The 17,707-nt window shown below is 46.1% G+C and overlaps 1 protein-coding gene across 11 annotated transcripts in view; it reads left to right on the top strand.

The window, feature by feature from the left end:
• Positions 1–17,707, top strand: part of CLEC16A (C-type lectin domain containing 16A) — a 220,710-nt gene that overhangs the window by 105,189 nt on the left and 97,814 nt on the right. For 7 of the 11 annotated variants that reach the window (XM_028507807.2, XM_028507839.2, XM_028507847.2 and 4 more), the window contains one exon: positions 8,077–8,197. In XM_028507807.2, the coding sequence (XP_028363608.1) occupies positions 8,077–8,197 (121 nt within the window). Of the gene's footprint in view, positions 1–4,487; positions 4,524–8,076; positions 8,198–17,707 lie in introns of all 11 variants that reach the window. The other 4 variants (XM_036020925.1, XM_036020926.1, XM_036020924.1 and 1 more) reach the window with 1 other exon arrangement.

The following is a 17,707-nucleotide window of genomic DNA, read 5'->3' as shown; positions in this document are numbered from 1 at the left end:
GCAGGCTGCCTTTGCTGGTGCAGGCCAGCCCTGAGCTTTGGGAGAGGAAGCCAGGGGGCTGGGCTTCTGCGAAGAACGTGGGGGAGTAGGCAGAGTCAATGCAGTGCAGGTGAGCTTCATGTGGAATCTTAGCCCAGATAGGCTTGGGACCCCCAGAGATGGTGTGATGTTAAGGTATCTGAGAGATCTTGGGGTGAGGCACACGCAAAAGAAATGGTGGTTCTTGCCGACCTGCAGGAGAGACCTGTGTGTGAAGGGCAGATGAGTTCTCAGAACCCAGCTGGAGTGTGTGCTTCCGTTATCAGCATTTTTTTCTGATGCAGTCTCACAGGGCTGTTCATGGTATTTTATCACCCTCGTAATATTACACTTTCTTTCTTAGAAAGCACCATAACCTTTTCCTAGAAAATCATTCCCTGGAGACATGAATGTTGGTGGATAAATTAGTGGAACTCGTTGCACTCAGCTCTCGTTATCAACCTGCATCTTTCTCTGATTTAATCTGAGTGTAACCAGAGCAGCTGAGGTGTTTAACTTCTGGATTATCAGAAGCAGGAGGGACCTGCTTGATCCGCCTCAGACCAGAGGGTTCTGTGGCCTTCCTCCACCCAGCCGGCTATTTTGCGCAGAGGCCTGGTGGAGCAGAGGAAGTGGGACCCGCGTGTCTTCAGTCAATCCACGTTCCTCGCTGTCTGACCAAACCCACAGGCCTCACCACAGGACACACCCTGGCTGAGCCAATGATGCCTTCCTTCCTGGTGCTCCGAGCCAGTGCTGCAGGCCCTGCAGTGGGCACACGATTGTGTCTGTGGGTGGCAGTGTTTGCACTGGGCATTCTTGGCACCGGCTTTTACAAGAGGACTGGTTCTGATGAGTGTGAGTCATGTCAATGACTCCTTCATGATGCAGGAACACTCACCCGTAGCCTTGGGTTAGCCTAAGAGGTGCTCCCCAGCAAGGTTACAGTGAAGCTGCCCACCTGAATAGGATGCAATGTCCTCAGGCCAGAGAGGACTCTGTCCCCAAGGCCCTCCTTGTCCCTTGAGCCAGAAGGTCCAAAAAGCTGTGAATGCTGAGAGCCGCCGCTCTGAGTTGTATCCTGCCTCCTTTCTGTGTCATGGTCCATCAAGCTTGGTTAACACTTATATGAGCTCCCATTCTTTGCTATAAAGCGGATCATTCATAGCAGTTCTTTATATGAATTTCCTCATGTAATTCTACAACTATCCTAGGAGGTTGGCATTATTATTATTATCCCCATCTTACAGAGGAAGAAACTGAGGCATGAAGAGGTCAAGCGATTTGCTCAAGGTCACCCAGCTAGTAAGTAGCGGAGCCAGGATTCAGCTCGGTCAGGGTGGCCTCCACAGCCACTCTGACCCCTTGCTTCCCACTGCTACCTTCATTGTTTGTATTAGCCCTACATGGCACTAGACACTGGGGAGATAAAAAACACAGCCTCTGTCTTCAAGGAGTCAGACTAGAGGGCAAGGTGGGAAGAGGAAGCATAAATCCATGTGGCTGGGGCCATCAGAAAAGGAACATGGGGTCAGGTCCCTAATCCTGCCTGGGAAGGGAGATGGAGCAGGCACCAGAGGGATGTGGAACATTCCAACACCTCCAAGGAGGCTGTGGCTAGAGCCAGAGTTTGGGAGGCTATGTGGAAAGTGATGAGTCTGGAGGGACTGGAAGAACCAGATCTCAAGGGTCTTGGAGCCCATTAAGGACCTTGGCGTTGTAGGTAGATTCCTGATATCATGCCCTGCTGGCTTAGAGCAGACAGTCCCAGCGCACAGGAGAACAGGAGAAGTCCAAGGGTGAAGCGTATGGCAGAGGAAGGGTTGCTTGGGCCTTGGGTTCCTGCTCCCTTCTAAGCCACTCTCTTCATCTAGAAAGCAACATGTGCCTGACTTGCCAGAGTTATTGTGAGGACTCAGTGAAAGTCAGAAACACTAAAGGCCAGTGGCAGTTCTTGATGTCAGGGGCTTGCTTCTTGTTGCCCCTCATATCTCACTTAGTTGCAAGTTCCCAGGGCTATGCTGCCCACCTCCCTTGCCCCAGATGGGTTGCACAGTCCAAACTGTCAACTGAAGCACAAACAGAGCCCCTGGGAAAATCTGGGCTTCCCTGGCATCTCTTGGTCGCCCTTTGTCTGTCTGACAAGTTTATAAGAGCAACTCTCCTGTTCCAGGGTCTGTGGATTTTGAGCCAGGGAGAAGGTGGCAGAATGATATTAAAATAGGGCTGGCTACCTCCAAGCAAAGTCTAAACGAAGTTTCCCTTTGTGACTTTAATAATCGATTTCTTTCTTTTTTTAAACTTAAGTATAGTTGGAATGCAATAGTATATTAGTTTCAGGTGTACAATACAGTGAAGAGTCAGTTTTTGAAGGGGAATTTCTGCCCCTCACCTCAGACCAGTTCCTGTTGCAAGGTAACTGTCTGGAATCCTCCAGAAGCTTAGCGCCTCAGCCCATTTTGGGCATCAGAACACAGCAGTGTGCTATGAATTTGAGCTAAAGGAAGTGTATGGTTTAGCAAGCAGTTGAGGGCTCCTGTGGTTTCAAGTTCTTTGCTTGTATCCAAAGAACATTCCATTTCATCCTTTTGGATTCAAAGGTTTTCTTTTTGTTTTTTCCTGCCAACTAGATTTTTCTAACTTTTAGCAGTCTGAGCCTTTCAGAAATCCCACCTTTATTTTCCTTAAAAATTTTTCAGAGAAGTTCAAACAACCTGACTAGTAAATTATTGCTTACTTGTAAAATATTCCTTCATACATTCATCAAAGAACCACTGGCTTCCTATGCCAAATGCTGTGCCTGGGGGTGCAGAATGAATAGGGAGAGTGTCCCTGCCTTCTGGATCTCGCATGAAGTCAAGAGAGGTAAAGTTTATTAACAAGTAAGTGAATGACAAGTTTGTTATCACACTGCAGTACAGGCTCTGAAGGAAAGAGGGGCGGCGCTCCTTTAAATGTAGGGCAATCAGGAAAGGCTGCTCTGCCAAGGTTGAGACCTGAGCTGAAACTGAAGAGTGAGAAAGAGCCAGCCATGCAAAGGCTTAAAGGAGGCACTTTCCAGACAGAGGGAACAGTGAGTGTAAATTTCCCAAGATGGGACCAAGCACAGCGTGTTCAAGGAGCAGGATAACGAGCAGAGTGAGTGAAGGGGCAAGGAGGAGGGCAGGGGGACAGGAGAGGAGGGTGGCAGGGTCTTGCAGGCCATGGCAAGGTATCTGGCAATCAAATCATGTTTTCCCTCTTGTATTTTGAAAATCATACTACGTATTTATTCTTCCATTTGACATATTTATTGAGCTTTTTCTAGGTGCCAGGCACTGTGCAAGATTTAAGAATAGACAAGGAACAAATAATATAAAAAAGACCAAAATAGCAAGACTGTCACTGAGTCATGGTGGCTGAGAAAGGGAAATTCATGTTGAAATGAGGGTCACTGGCACTAGTGGGATCTGATGAGAGCATGCAAGCAGAATCTTGGACTTGGACTGGACCTAACCCATGTGTAGGGGCATTTGAGAGAAGCAGTTAAGATAGAACACAGGCTCATTCGTGAGTCAGACCAACTGAGGTTCAATCCCAAATGTAGCTGTGTGACCCTGAGCAAGTTACTTAATCTTGCTGAGCCTCAACTTCCTTGAATGTCCTGCCTCTCAGCTCTTGCCGAAAGTAGATGAGAGAGTGACTCTGAGGTGACAAGCCCAGTGTCTAGTAGGAAGTACACGCTCAGGAAATGTTGGCTGAACAGTAGTGGAACATTCTAGCATCTTACTTGAGAAAGAAATAGTCTCTAATGATGTAAATCTACTGAAGGTTAATACTAGGGAAAAGAATGCTAGGGAGAGGATTTTTCTGGTGATTCTCAAAACTGAATGTAAGCCATTGGCTATCATGGTGTAGTAATCTTGGAAACCATTATGAAATAAATCATTTGCCTAAAGTTTTACTTGTCCCTTCATTTTGCTTCCCTGTTCTAATGTAAAAACCACAAACAATTTTTGTTTATCAGTAATGACCTTGAGGAAATAGGATATTTGACTTTATTCTTTGGATATGTATCCCGCATTAAAGAAAATACAGTATTATCTCATAAAGTTTTAAAAGAATAGGGAAAGAATTTCCCGTAATTTCATCACCCTAAACAATCAACACTTAGGTATCTTTTGTGTCTCCTCCCTATCTTTGCGAACACATATCTCATGGTTTCCGGGAGAGCATACCATGACCTTGCTTTGATCCTCCACCCCTTTCCCTTTTCATTGTAGAACAAGAGGTTTGTCATGTGGTAATACATTTTTAATAAGTCTAATTTCTTATTGGTAATAAAAGTGTATCTGGTGACTTCTACCATAATTTATTTAGGCATATTTCTACTGGGAGACATTTTGGTTGCTTGCAGTGTTACATTATTTTCAACTAAATTGTAATGAGCGGCTTCACAGTGTTTTCTTTCTTTTGGCTTATTTCTTTAGGATAAGTTCCCAGAAGTGGAATTTCTGGTTCAAAGGGTATGAACATTTTTGTGTGTGTGACTCTCTACATATTGCCAGATTGCTTTCCCAGTGGGCTGTGCCCACGTTAAACACTGCTTCAGCACTCTTTTAAGAATGGCTGACTTTCACAGCCATGCCCACGGTCTTGGTGGGCTGCTAACCTGACTGACTGTCGCCTAAACTCAGTGGCTTGCAAATGCAGCAAGGGAAGCAGGGGAGAGGTCTCAGACTGAGCATTTGATCCGTGGCCAGCCCCCAGGGCTCCGTGTGTCACCTGCATTGTGTCATTGCATGTTCACGGTGACCCCTTCATCTTGGGGGTGGTGGACTCCTGTTTCCAAAGCTTGAGCCTGGGCTCAGGGAATTCACGTGACTCACCTGACCCCAGGTTGAGTCGGGGTTTGTCTGACTCTGAATCTGTCCTTCTGCCCCACTAACCAGACTCCTCCCCAGGACTCTCCTTGTCCGAATTTGCTTCCATGAGAATTGAAGCAAACTGGAGAAGCCTCTTCTTTATATTTGAGCTTAGTCAGCTGTCACCCCTTTCCAATTTAATCTGTTCTCCAGACTCAGTCTTCCTGGCATTCTATGGAAGCATCTGAAAGAATAATAATTTCTTTTTAGTAGTACTTTTTAACTTGCCTGTTTATTTAGTGAAGTAAAGAAAGGCACTCAGTAAAAGCCTGGGTCCTAAGCCTTAAATCTGATGAAGGCATGTGGTTGGAAGAACATGGACTTTGGAGTCTGGTTATTATTTGAGTCACCTTGAACAGACTGCCTAACATATCTAGGCTTTAGTTTCCTGTCTGTAAAATGGGAACCAAGCAGGTCCTTAAAAGGCTAGAATGAGATGACACAGGATAGCCCCCACCCATACCTGGCAGGCTGTGGGTAGCAGATGGCATGGTTTTTGTTTTAGGGGGTAGTGAGATAAATTTGATGGCCCTTATCCTTGTTTCTTATTTCTTTTGTGGATTCTCAGGGTTCTGTCACTGGTCAAAGTGCTTGTCAGACCCATAGACACCCATGGGAGCTCAGCTTTCACCCACGTGGAGCGTCTGGCCCTGTGAGAATCTGCCCTCCTCACAGTCATAGGCATGGGCTTCTCATATACTGTTCCTTCTCTTAGGAGTTGGGGCAGGGAACCAGAAAGAGTATTTTGGGGGGTTCTATTTTATATTCTGCTTTGTATTTTTTTATTATTATTATTATTATTATTTTGTATGTCTGGAAATATTTGCAGTTTGTTGCTTCAAGAGCAAAAGCAGATGTTTTACCAAAAATGTCTGCAGTAGGAGTCAAATTTTGAACTCCTTTTATATGGGAAGGTTTCTGATTTTCAGAATGATAGACAGGCTATACACTATACACATTTCTCTTCCCTCATTCCTCATCTAGGGTCATGCTCGATTTCTGCCTTTAGAACCCTGAGAGGAATGGGTTTTTGACAGTGAAATGAAGCATCCACTCAACTTGGACCTGACTGTTGATGGGCCTTTTTCCTCCCTTTTTTTCCTTATCTCTAGGTCATGATTCCCTGTTTTCTCAAACTGACACATAGTTCAGGTACCCACCCACCTCTTGGGCTTTCTGCACTTGGACTGGAGTGGGCACTTGAATTTCCTTGTGTGCTTGGTTAAGTGACGCAAGCGTCAGACATTTCTGGGTTCCAACTCCAGCCTAGCCACTCAGCAGCTGCATGAACTTAGATTTCTTTGTTCTTCAGCTCCATTTCTTCCTGCATAAAATCTTTACATTGCAATAAAGTGCCCACACTGCCTGGCACACAATAGGAGCTTAATGAATAAAAGCTGTTTTAATTTTTTAAAAATGAAAGTATACCTGTTCTTCTGACTATTGCCGATGCCTTTATGAAGATTGTACTTTAAAAAGCTAAAATCAGATCAGCCACCACCACTTCCACCATTATTATCATTATAATATAAAAGCTCATCTTTTTCTAGGACTTAGGGTTGATACAGGGGAATCATGACCTCAGAGTTGGTCCAGGAAGTAGGGTTGTTCTTCTAGTATTCTACATTAGGTTAAGTAATTCGCCCAAGGTCTCCTGCTGGTTCTGGGCCAAGGAAGGACTAGGGTTAGGCCTGCCGACAGGCATCTCTGCTGCCTGGGTCACCAGGAGCCCTTGTTTCAGGAGGTATCTTGTCATATAAAGGGCAGCCTCTTCTCTCAATAGGCCAGGCCTGTAGCCCTCAGAACCGTAAACAAGAAGACACAAAACTGGGCTGGAATTCATCTTTGTGTGGCTTGCTGGTGGCGACAGTGGTTTGTCCCCATGCCCACCCCCGTGCCCAGCTGGAGCGACTGGAGTAAAGGATAGCTGCCCCTTTACAGAACATGTGCTGGCTGCTCTCCCCTGCCCCCTTGGCTGTATCTCAGGACCTCCAAGCAGCCTGGAGAGATAGGGACTACCATCCCCATTTCACAGATGAGGACATTGATGCTCTTGGAGGTCAGAAGCTTTACCTAGTGAGGTGGAGCCCACAGTGTGGGAGTCCAACACTGATTGTTTATGTCTGACTCCAGAACTGTTTCCCTGTGGCCACCAGCTAAAGTCAGGGACAATGGTCTGGAGGAGGCCTCTCCTGGGGGCTGCCCCTCTGCTTCCTGGCCTCTGGTTGATGAGCAAGCCAAACCCATCCTAGGACTCAAGGGGAGGATGCCACTAGGGTAAGCTGGCCCAGGGTGAAGGCTGCTTTCTGCACACTTTTCTGGCTTCCAGGGCCTGGGATTCTGCTGCTTTTCTGCTCTCTGGAAATGCCTAATGGCCACACTGGGCTCTGCCAGACACCTCTTCCATGGGCCAGGAATCCCAGTGCCAATGGAGCCACCTCTGCCCCCAGAGAGGTGGCTGGGGAGGCCTCAGGGGCACTCAGAGCACTGACACCCCAGACACCTGCCAGGCAACAGGTCTGCTGCTCCATCAGTGACGTACCCCTGGTGTAAGGCCAAGGGACTGGGACTTCGGGGTAAAGGGGCTCATCCAGGGAGGTGCAGGGCAGGGTTTTAATTGGGTCTGGCCAGCTCCAAGCTCCACAAGCATCCCCCCTCTTCTGGCCCTGCCCCACCCTTACCTTCATTAGGTGGGTCCTTGAATCGCTTGCCCTCATGATTTGGATTTCTAAATTCCATGCCAGTTTAGTAGGAAGAGGCCTGATTCTAGCCCTCCCTCGATGTGTGCCTGGGCAGGTCATGTCATCTCCTTGGGTGTCAGTGCCTTGTCTGCCAAGTGGGGTGCCTACTGAGCAGTGGTGTCATCAAGGTTACATGACACTAGGGGAAATGTCCTGGCAAATGACAGGTGCTCAATTGAGGTAAAGTGGTCCAAGCCTGAACCTGTGGGTAACTGAAAAGAGACTGTGCCCTTGATGGGGTTTTTTTTTTTCCTGTCTTGCTCTGGAAGTATCAGAGCTATGATACTAAGAGAGGGCGAGAGGCGGGCTTTGTTTTGTTTGTTTTTAATTAAATGTCATGATTTCTCCATGTGGAACATCTCACCAAAATGACTGCAGTCTCACCTTCTCTGCTCTCTGTGCTGTTCATTCAGGCCATCCGGGTGTTCTTCATGCTCCGTTCCCTGTCACTACAACTGCGAGGGGAACCCGAGACCCAGTTGCCACTGACGAGGGAGGAAGACCTGATCAAGACTGATGATGTCCTGGATCTCAGTGAGTTGACTGACTGAGACATGGCAGGGGAACATTGTCTTGCTGACTCACATGTCACTGGGAGGGTCAGTGCATGATCTGCATTTTTGTACTGGGATTAATCCATGACCTCGAGCTAACAGAGTGTGCATGTTCCATAAAACTCCCAAATGAGCCCTGGCTGGTGTGGCTCAGTGGATTGAGCTCCAGCCTGCGTACCAAAAGGTCACCTGTTCAGTTCCCAGTCAGGGCACATGCCTGGGTTGTGGGCCAGGTCCCCTGTTGGGGCATGCAAGAGATAACCAATTGATGTATCTCTTCCACAGTGTTTCTCTACCTCTCTTTATCCCTCCCTTCCCTTCTCTCTAAAAAACAAATAAGTGAACTCTTAAAAAAGAAAAAGCAACTTCTAATGAAAGGGACCTAGATTCTGAGCCTGTGGGTTCTGTTCTCTGAAGACCAGGTGGAACTGTGCAGGTGGTTTGCTAAAAGATCTGTGCAGTGCTTTGGGGATTCTCAAGCTCCAGGATCCCTGTCCTCCATATAATCATAGCAGCATCAGTTTGATTGGTTTTATCTATTAAGAGTTTTCTGTATGATTTCAACAATTCTGCTGCTTAAAAAAAGAAAAAGAAAGAAAAAAAAAAGAAAAGAAAGCTTATAAAAATATGTCACCAGCATTTAGGTAGAGATGAAAGCTTTGGAGGCCAGATAGCTATGTGCTCAGCCTAAAACCTTGGGCTATTTATTTAACCATACAGTGCCTCAGCTCTGCCCTCCACAACATGAGACTGATATTTAAAGGAGACAACAGGTGTAAAGCCTAGTCATCTTCCCACCAGGAAGCTACCACCCTCCATCTCAGCTCTGCTTTCCTCTCTTCTGGCTTCATCCTCAGGAGGGCTCTCATCAGGTAGTGACAGTATCCATCAACAGCTCCAACATCTGCTGAACCAACTAAGCAGCCCTGACAGAAACAGAGCTTCTCTTCACCTGTTACAGAAGTCTAGGGAAGTGCTCTCATTGGCCCAACTTGGATCATATGACCATCCCTGAACCAGTCAGTGATCAGAGGAATGTGATTCACTAATTGGCTAGGCTGGGGTTCCATGCCCACAGCTGGAAGTGGGTCCTGTTCCTTTTGAGCCCCATCACTTGACAGTGAGGAAGAGGGAGCCCTCAAGGGAAACTCATAAAGAAGATTTGGAAGCTGGGCAGGTGGGAACAGCAAATGGCCACTCTTGGTTGTGTATGGCAAGGACCACACAACAAAGAAATTATACTTAAGCTTTATGAAATATAACTCACATCCAATAAAGTTCACCAAGTTTAGTATACAATTGAATGAGTTTTGACAAAACAATTCAGTTGTGTGACCAGAGATTGTGATATAGAAAGAACACTGAGGGTTGGCTTTCAATCCCTCCTCGGTATTCCCATGAGCAAAGGACTGAAACTCTCAGTGTCTGTCTTCTCACCTAGAAAATAGGGATGACCTTCCTTACTATATTCAGGGTAGTTTTGACACTTGAATGAAATATAATATGAAATACAACTTGACCAAGCATAGTGCCTGGATATAACTATTCTCAGGAAATTATAGTCAGTATTACCCACTAATTAAATGAGGTGATACATATAAAGAGTAGAGCACACTGCCTGACACACAGAAGGCACTCAGTAAATGGTGTTATGAGTCTACTTAGTCATCTAGCTCCTTTTTCTGCCTTTTTCTTATTTATGTTCTTTTTTCCTTCTTTTTCTTGGAAGAATAAAAAAGCTATGTCCCCTCTGTTCACTATGCCCGTCTCCTTTGGCCCTTTCACTCTTGAGAAATGGCCACAGTGGGTTCTTGAAGGGTTTAAATTGATCAGTTTGCTAGAGAGAACTATAAACAAGTCTTTCTCTGATTTGATCCAGGGAGAGACAGGGAAACAGTTTGCTTTAAAGAGGGCTAGTCTATTCTATTTGAAAATGGAATTAAATTTTATGCTGGGAACTCACATTTCCTCCTTCCCCGGCCAAGAATGGCCTGCTGAAATAAAGGTTAAAAGTATTTCACTTATCAATTTTAATTTATTAGATTGCTAGTTGAGATCACCAAACTGAGCTTTTTGGGGTAGTTGTCCATTAAGAAAGTAATGGCTGTCTGTCTTTACCCAGCCTGATTGCAAATTATATCTTTGCTAAAGGGGATGCCATCCAGAAAATGCTAGGAATTACGGGTTTTACAAGTACATGGGACTGGAGTAAGATCTGCATGTGTTGTTGACCTATTTTTTTCTTTTAGTGATTTTTAAACATTTTTATCATTATTGTTTTTTTAATACCCAAGGATATGTTTTTTTAAATTGATTTTAGAGAAAGAAGAAGGGGAAGGGAGTGCAAAGAGAGAGAAAGAGAGAGAGAGGAACAACCATATGAGAGAAATATCGATCAGTTGCCTCCCATATGCACCCCAATCATGTATCAAACCCACAAACTAGTTATGTTCCCTGACTGAGGATCAAACGCACAGTCTTTTGGTGCACAAGATGATACCCCAAACAAACTGAACCACCTGTCCAGGGCATGGCGATTGGTTTTAAATGCTGGAGCTCCTTACCTTCCATTGGGGAAAAATTAGCATGCTTTGCACTTTACAAAATGCCTTTTGTATATACAAAATGAAGGGAACATCATAATGTAGGTGAAGGCATTTGTGTTTGCTGAATGATTGGAAGCTGGGCACACTTCTTATGAGCTTAGTGTTTTGTCTCCCTAACAGAAGAAAAAAGGAAGCTGACTCAAGGAGAAATGTTTGGGGTTAGTCAACTCTTATCTGAGGTGATATGGTCTGACAGCCTTAAAGGAATCTAGCTGTGCCCAGCAGGAAGAGGTGACTTGGGATGTGTTTATTAAACTTTGTCACACTCTGATAAGAAACCACAGCATAAGAGTACTCAGAAGCTATCTCACGTGTTTGCTGACCAGCAGCTGGCCTCTAGGCCAGGTATGGCAGCTGAACTGTGGTGGGGTGGCTTCTGACAAGGAGCATTAAAGATGCTATCAACCTGTTGAAACTGGAGAAGTTGACACCCATGCTGTCACTACCAGAACCAATAAGTAGAGACAAGGATTGAATCTTTATGGGTGCTTTATTCAGATGCCAGCATCCTGAGAAGACAGTAGGTTAGGTACCATCAAAAACTATCTTAACATCTCATTCTCAAGCCGACCTCTTTATAAGGAGAAGAAAAGGGTAGGTAAGGGGTTTGGAAAAAAGGTCAATCCATTGAGTTGCAGTCTAGCAGCAATTTCTCTAGTATTTACTGATCAGCAATTCTTTCTCAGATACCATCTCAGTGGATTGCTTGCAGACCCCCTGGAGCTCAGAGGTTGAATTCTTGCTTGTCGATCTCCTGGAGTCACTATTCCAGTTCTTGGAATAATAGCTTTCCCCAAGCATTAATCACTTAAGCCTATCAGCTATAACTACAGCTAAAACCTTTAACTTTTGAGTTCCCCTACCACTGTTACCACACGTCCTGAAGGAAGCAATCTGTGCTTAAAGCCTGTTTTGTTTTCATTAGAGAGGAGAATAGCAGGGGCAGAGATCACAAACTGGCATCTGTGAAGAAAGGAAGGGAGGGAGGAAGGGAGGAAAGAAACAAGGAAGGAAGGGAAGATAGACTAGACTAGGTAAAGGAGATTATACTTTTTACAGAGAACAGCATGAATCTCTATATAACCAGTCTTCAGCTTTTGCTTCCATAGTTTTGCTAAGTCTCATTTTATTTGCCCCACCATTCCTGTTTTTCAAATATGCCCACCCCTTGCAGTGTATTAAAGTGAATGGAAAACATCATATTATTGCACCTATAAATACTTCAAACAGATAGGGACTTTCACTAATACATGTAATTGAGTTGGTTGCCACCACTGCAAATTGTGAGCTTTTCTAACCCCTCCGCTGCTCTGAGTAGAGCCAGAGGAAGAGGGATGGCAGCCCCCAGATATGGGACCTGTGTTGTCCTGTGTTCTGCCACCTGGCCACATTGACATTTGATTTTGCAGTCTCTGGTATAGTGGGAAGTAATCAGCTTTGTGACCTTGCTCAGGTTCTTAATACTTGTGAGGCCTAGTGGCCTTGCCATTAAAATGGTTCTAGATGACTTTGCAAGGACTATTGAAGATCAGATGAGAAAATGCACATGAAGTGCACAGCACTGTGCTTGGTACGTAGTAGGTGCTCAGTGAACAAGAGCTGGCTATCATCCCTTTTGTAGCTGCTGAGAAACAACACATAACTCATACTGTGTGGTGCCAGTGGGATAGGCCTTTTCTGCTTTAACAATTTGTTAAGGATCATATTCTGAAATATTTAAACCTGCTCATCACTTGTGGCATGGCCCTGTTGCAGGGCAAGGGTGGTAAGAAAATTCTGGCTACTTGGGCTGAGATGAAGGGAGCTGGACCCCCTGACCAGGCAGGGCACACCTGCACATTCACCAACTGGTCCACTCACCAACAGTCTCTGGTAGTGCTCTGAGGATAAGCAGGCTTCAAGGAGAAGCCAGGTTCCTGCCTGGATTGGCATTGGAGCCTTCTGAAAGGAGCCTTGCCTTTTTCCAAATAACATGGGCAATCATGGCTGGGGGAAGTTCCCCCATTATCTAGACACTCTAAGGAGACACCCAGCAACTGGCGTCCTCAGGAGTCTTCTGGTTTCCTTCCCAGCTTTATCCACACAAGCACTTGATCTTTACATATATATAGTCGTACCATGTGCTGAACACACTGAATCCTGTATTATGATTTTTAAAATTCATTTATGAAATCCGTTCAGTGAAATCCATCCATTTGCACAACTTATTTGCACATACCTGCTGTATGCAGGCACAGTGCTGGGAGCTGGGACATGATAGTGAGCTAAAGCCAGACTTGGTCTCTGCTCTTCTGATGCTTCTAGTTTGGGGGTGGGAGAAGGTAAGGAGGTAAATGCACAATCACTGAGGTGACTCTGTGGAGGTAATGAACAGGTGCTGTGCTAGAGAATAACTCGGAGGAAAGACCTTGTAGGCTGATTAGGGAAGGCCTCTCTGGAGAGGTGCTGTGCAAGGAGGGACCAGAAGATTCTGAGAAAATGCGAAAATGAGGCCTGCCAGTTAGAGGGAATGGCAGTGGTGAGTCTGGAAGATGAAACAGAGTGTGCTATGGCTATGAGAACCCAAAAGGAAGCTGGTGTGGCCTGCAGGTAAGGAGCAGTGGGGAGAGGGGCTGAGATGAAACCTTCTCAATTCCAGTGTAGTGGGAAGCCATCAGAAGGTTCCTGCGGGGACGTCTGCCCTGAAAGTGCACTTCTAGAAGAAGAACTGCTAGGTCAGATGGTCCCAGCAGGGACCTGTGAGCTATGACAAGGGGCTAGAGAAGTCATGGAGCACAGCGGTTATGGGCCTGGCCTTGGGAGCCAGACTGCGGCCAGAGTGAAATCTCGGCTTTGCCCCTTGCCCCTTACCAGAGTATGTATGACCTTCAACCTGTAACTTAATCTCTTGGTGCTTCAGTTTCCTCATCTGTAAAATGGGAGTTGTTGGGAGGAGTAAATGAGTTAATACATGTGAAGTGCCTAGAACAGTGCCTGGCACCATCACAGGGAGGCCATTTGGGAGGTTGTGGCAGGTTCCCATGGGCTGATGACAATGGGAAAAGAGGAATGGAGACACAATCTGGGGGCAGAGTTTTGTGACCGTCCCACTGTGGGGATGCTGTGGATTTAGCCTGACTGTGTGTTTTGAGCTTGAGAACAACCTGGGCAGCAAGGGAGGGAGGAACAGTAATTCCATAACCTAGGGACCAGCCCTGCAGGAGGAGGTGGTTTCAAGTGGAAGATGACAAGGTTAGTTGGGTGGCCAGGTGAGAGGTGCTGGAAGGCAGCTTGGCCTAGAAGTCCAGGGTGTGGGTTGGAAATCATTTCTTGTTCACCTCAGAAGCTGTTTTCCACACTATCTCATAGGTTTCAGAATGACTGTGTTTAGTAGCATATGTAATATTCCACTCGTGTAACTGTGTTTAAAATGGTAAAATGGTCTCATGTAACCATTCCACAGTTGTTTGCACTGCCACTTCTGCTGTTAGAACCAAAATCACTGGTCCTCAAAGGCTTTGCAGCAGCTTGTCAGAGTCCTAGGTCAAGCAGTCTGTGAGGAAGGCCCAAGCCCCAGACAGGTATCCACAGACAGGCAGGTCTTTGTGTTCTAGACCTGACTCCTCACCAGGCTGGGTGCATTTGCCAGGGGCCGGCGACTAGAGAATGTCCATGTAGTATAGGTCATTCATGGTTCCCAGACCTTGGGACTTCACAGACCAGTGAAATGCCAAGCAAAAATAAAACCCAATAAAGCCTCCAGGGACAGGATTGCCAACTTTTTATGTCACCAAGTAGCCATATTTAAAAAAAAAAAGCATTTATAAACCATCATTTCATAAAAGAAAGGACACTGTTAACGTAGGAAGGACATCATTTCAGAATGAGGGACGGTCTTTCTAAGAAACAGCCATGGAACTGTTGGCCCACATACTGTGCTTTACTGAAGTATATTTACAAAACCTCTAGTGCAGACCAGTGAGAAGAGTGAGAGCCAGTGCCTGTCTTTTCTAGTTTGGTTTCTTGTGGCAGAGGCGAGCACTGATTGCAGCATCACACAGACCAAAGTCAGGTGCCACTGTGCTAAGTTCTGTGGGAGCAGCTAACAGCAGGGGCTTGACCTGCCCAGAGGTCAGAGAAGCTTCTGAGGGAGACCCACCTGAAGGCTGCATGTGGATGTGGGTGACAGGAAGGGACTTTGCAGAAATAAAGGCCCTGGGGCCCCTGGGGAGGTGAGGAAGGTGAGAAATAGCAGTGTGGCCAGAGGGCAGGGCAGGACGGAAGTAAAGCAGTGGTGAGATAAGACTGAGGAGATTGCCCAGTGTGCAGGCCTTGTAGGTGTGTGAGAGATTTGGGGTTTATCCTAAATATGGTGAGAAGAGTTTTTTACTGGGTGACGTAAGCAGATTTGTGCCTCAGAGAGCCCCCTCTGGCCTCTGTGAAGAGTAGATTTGTGGAGGGGATAGTTACAGCTGGGAGCTTCTTTGGGAAGACCTGTCCGGCACAAGTCTCCCAGAAGTGGTCCCCACATGTTTCTCACACACCCTGGTTAGCCCCAGTGAGTGCTCCTGAGTTCTGCTGTGTTTTTCTCTATGGCCTGGGTGCAGGGACTCCTTATTGCAAGGAGGCCCATCCTGTTTGAGCTAGCTCAGGGGTCCCCAACCCCAGGGCCAGGGATTAGTACTGGTCCATGGCCTGTTAGGGACCAGGCCACACAGCAGGAGGTGAGCATTGGGGAGCAAGCAAACTTCACTGGCATTACTACCTGAGCCCTGCCGCCTGTCTCCCCTCCCCGACCCCGCCACTGTCCGTGGAAAAATTGTCTTCATGAAACTGGTCCCTGGTGCCAAAAAGGTTGCAGACCGCTGATCTAGCTTATTCCCTGGAACCCAACTCATTGTGCCTTTGAAGCTAATTGTTAACAACAATGCACTATTTTACTTGTGCTCTTCCCTTGATGAGGCAGTCTGCTGTGGACCTTCCCTCTGCTCTACTTCTGGCTGTTCTTGGCCTGAGACCTGCCTCTTTAAGAAGAGACTGAGAGTATGGTGGAACCCTGGGTCCCAGAAAAATACAGACAGAAGAGGACAGATCTAGCATCTGGATCCCAGCTCTGCTTCATCACTGTGTTACCTTGGACAAATTGCCAGGGTAACACACTCTGAGCCTCAGTTTCTTCATTGATAAAATGAGAGCAGCAATGCCCACCTTTGTAGAATTATTGTAAGGCAGAACAATGAGGTGTGTATAGAGGTTGCAAACTACTGGCAGATAGACCCACAGATGTAGGCTGATAGAATGTTTATGATCAAAATTTATATTCATTACTAACATTAAAATCAGGGTATTTTATTGTGCAAACACAGGTACCTATCACTTTGAAAATGGGATGGTCTATCCTCATGGAGCCTCCATCCCCACAGGCAGCAGCCAGCTGCCTCTCTTCCTGGGCATGCACCCTTCTCACCAGTTCACTGTCTCCAGCCATGAGCCTCCACTTAACCCCAGACCTAAGGACCCAACTGCCCACTCAGCATCTCACAGTTACCATGAACATAGTAGAACTTGATCTTCCCCACAAACCTGTCTCCCACAGCCTTCTCATCTCCCAGTTGGTAGAGCTCCATCCTGGTGGCACATTTGGGCTTACACTTGCCTCCCTTCTTTCTCTCAAACTGGAGTTCCAGTTGGTCAGATGTCTGTTCAGCTCTTCTCTCCACGTATATCCAGGTCCTGACCATCCCTTTCAGCCTCACCTCTGAACACCTGGTTTGCACTACCATCATCTTTTACCTGGGTTGTTAGAATAGCCTCTTAGCCAGTCACTTGCTTCTGCCTTGTCCCCTATAGTTAATTCTCAACACAGTGTCCAATGTTATCCCCTTAAAATATGTCAGATCATGTCCTTCCTGTACTCTAAAGTGGCCTCTAATCCACTCTGACTAAAAGCAAAGACCTTTATGGTGACTTACAAGGCTGAGCATCCTCTGCACCACCTGGCTTTCTCGGCTTCCTTGCCGTTCTTCAGACACACCAGTCGTGTTCCCACCTCAGGGCCTTTGCTCTGCCTGTGCCCCCCCCACCCCACCCCACCACCTGCAAACTGCTCATTCTGCAGAGTAAGTGCAGCTGTGGACACTTACTAGGCTCACACAAGCCCCCATGTGGCAGCCATACTCCACATTCTCCATCCATGTGTGAATTCTGGACCAAGTCTGCACCAAGTCCCTTTTCTTTATTATTCTTTTGTTCATTGATGAATATGAATGTGAATGTCATGAACGACCCTGCAGTAGTTCCCTGTTACTCCAATTCTATCACTCTTTGTGCTTCATCCCAATGCCCTTGCAGGCAAGAGCTTTCAAGCCAAGTGTAAGTCCCTGGCTGTATTCATCTGACTGCCTAGAAGTTCATTTCCAGCAAGAGTGTTATGAAGCTCCCCAAGCAAGTTATGTGGTTTGATTGTAAGTCCCTGAAAATGTGAGCGCATTGATTTGCTTCTCTTGCAAGACCAATGATAGTTTTGTGGTCCTATCTGTCAGTTCTGGAAAATACTCTCTGTTGCCTTATTTTGGCAATGTTCCAGTCATTGTCATGTGCCTCATCCAAGCAAAAATGAGAAAATAGGATAGAAATAATGAAGACTGTGAAAGACAAATCCAGAGTGTGGGCCATTCTAGAAAACAACTGACTTGAACTTTTTATAAATGTAATGTTATAGAAGACCAAATACAGGGGGAGAGAGCTGGGGTACTGTTCCAGGTTATTGAAATGACAAGAGCCATGACAACTGTCAACTTGGATAGGATCTTGGATTGAGGGGGAGTGATTTTAAAGACATATTTTGTAAAATTGGAAAAATGTTGCATATAGTTGTAATGAGGTAATAAAATTGAGGTCAGTAT

Source organism: Phyllostomus discolor, chromosome 3 (assembly GCF_004126475.2).
Source record: "Phyllostomus discolor isolate MPI-MPIP mPhyDis1 chromosome 3, mPhyDis1.pri.v3, whole genome shotgun sequence".
NCBI classification, from domain to species: domain Eukaryota; kingdom Metazoa; phylum Chordata; class Mammalia; order Chiroptera; family Phyllostomidae; genus Phyllostomus; species Phyllostomus discolor.
Note: the sequence above shows the minus strand (reverse complement) of the source record. Positions and strands in the feature narration are given on the sequence as shown.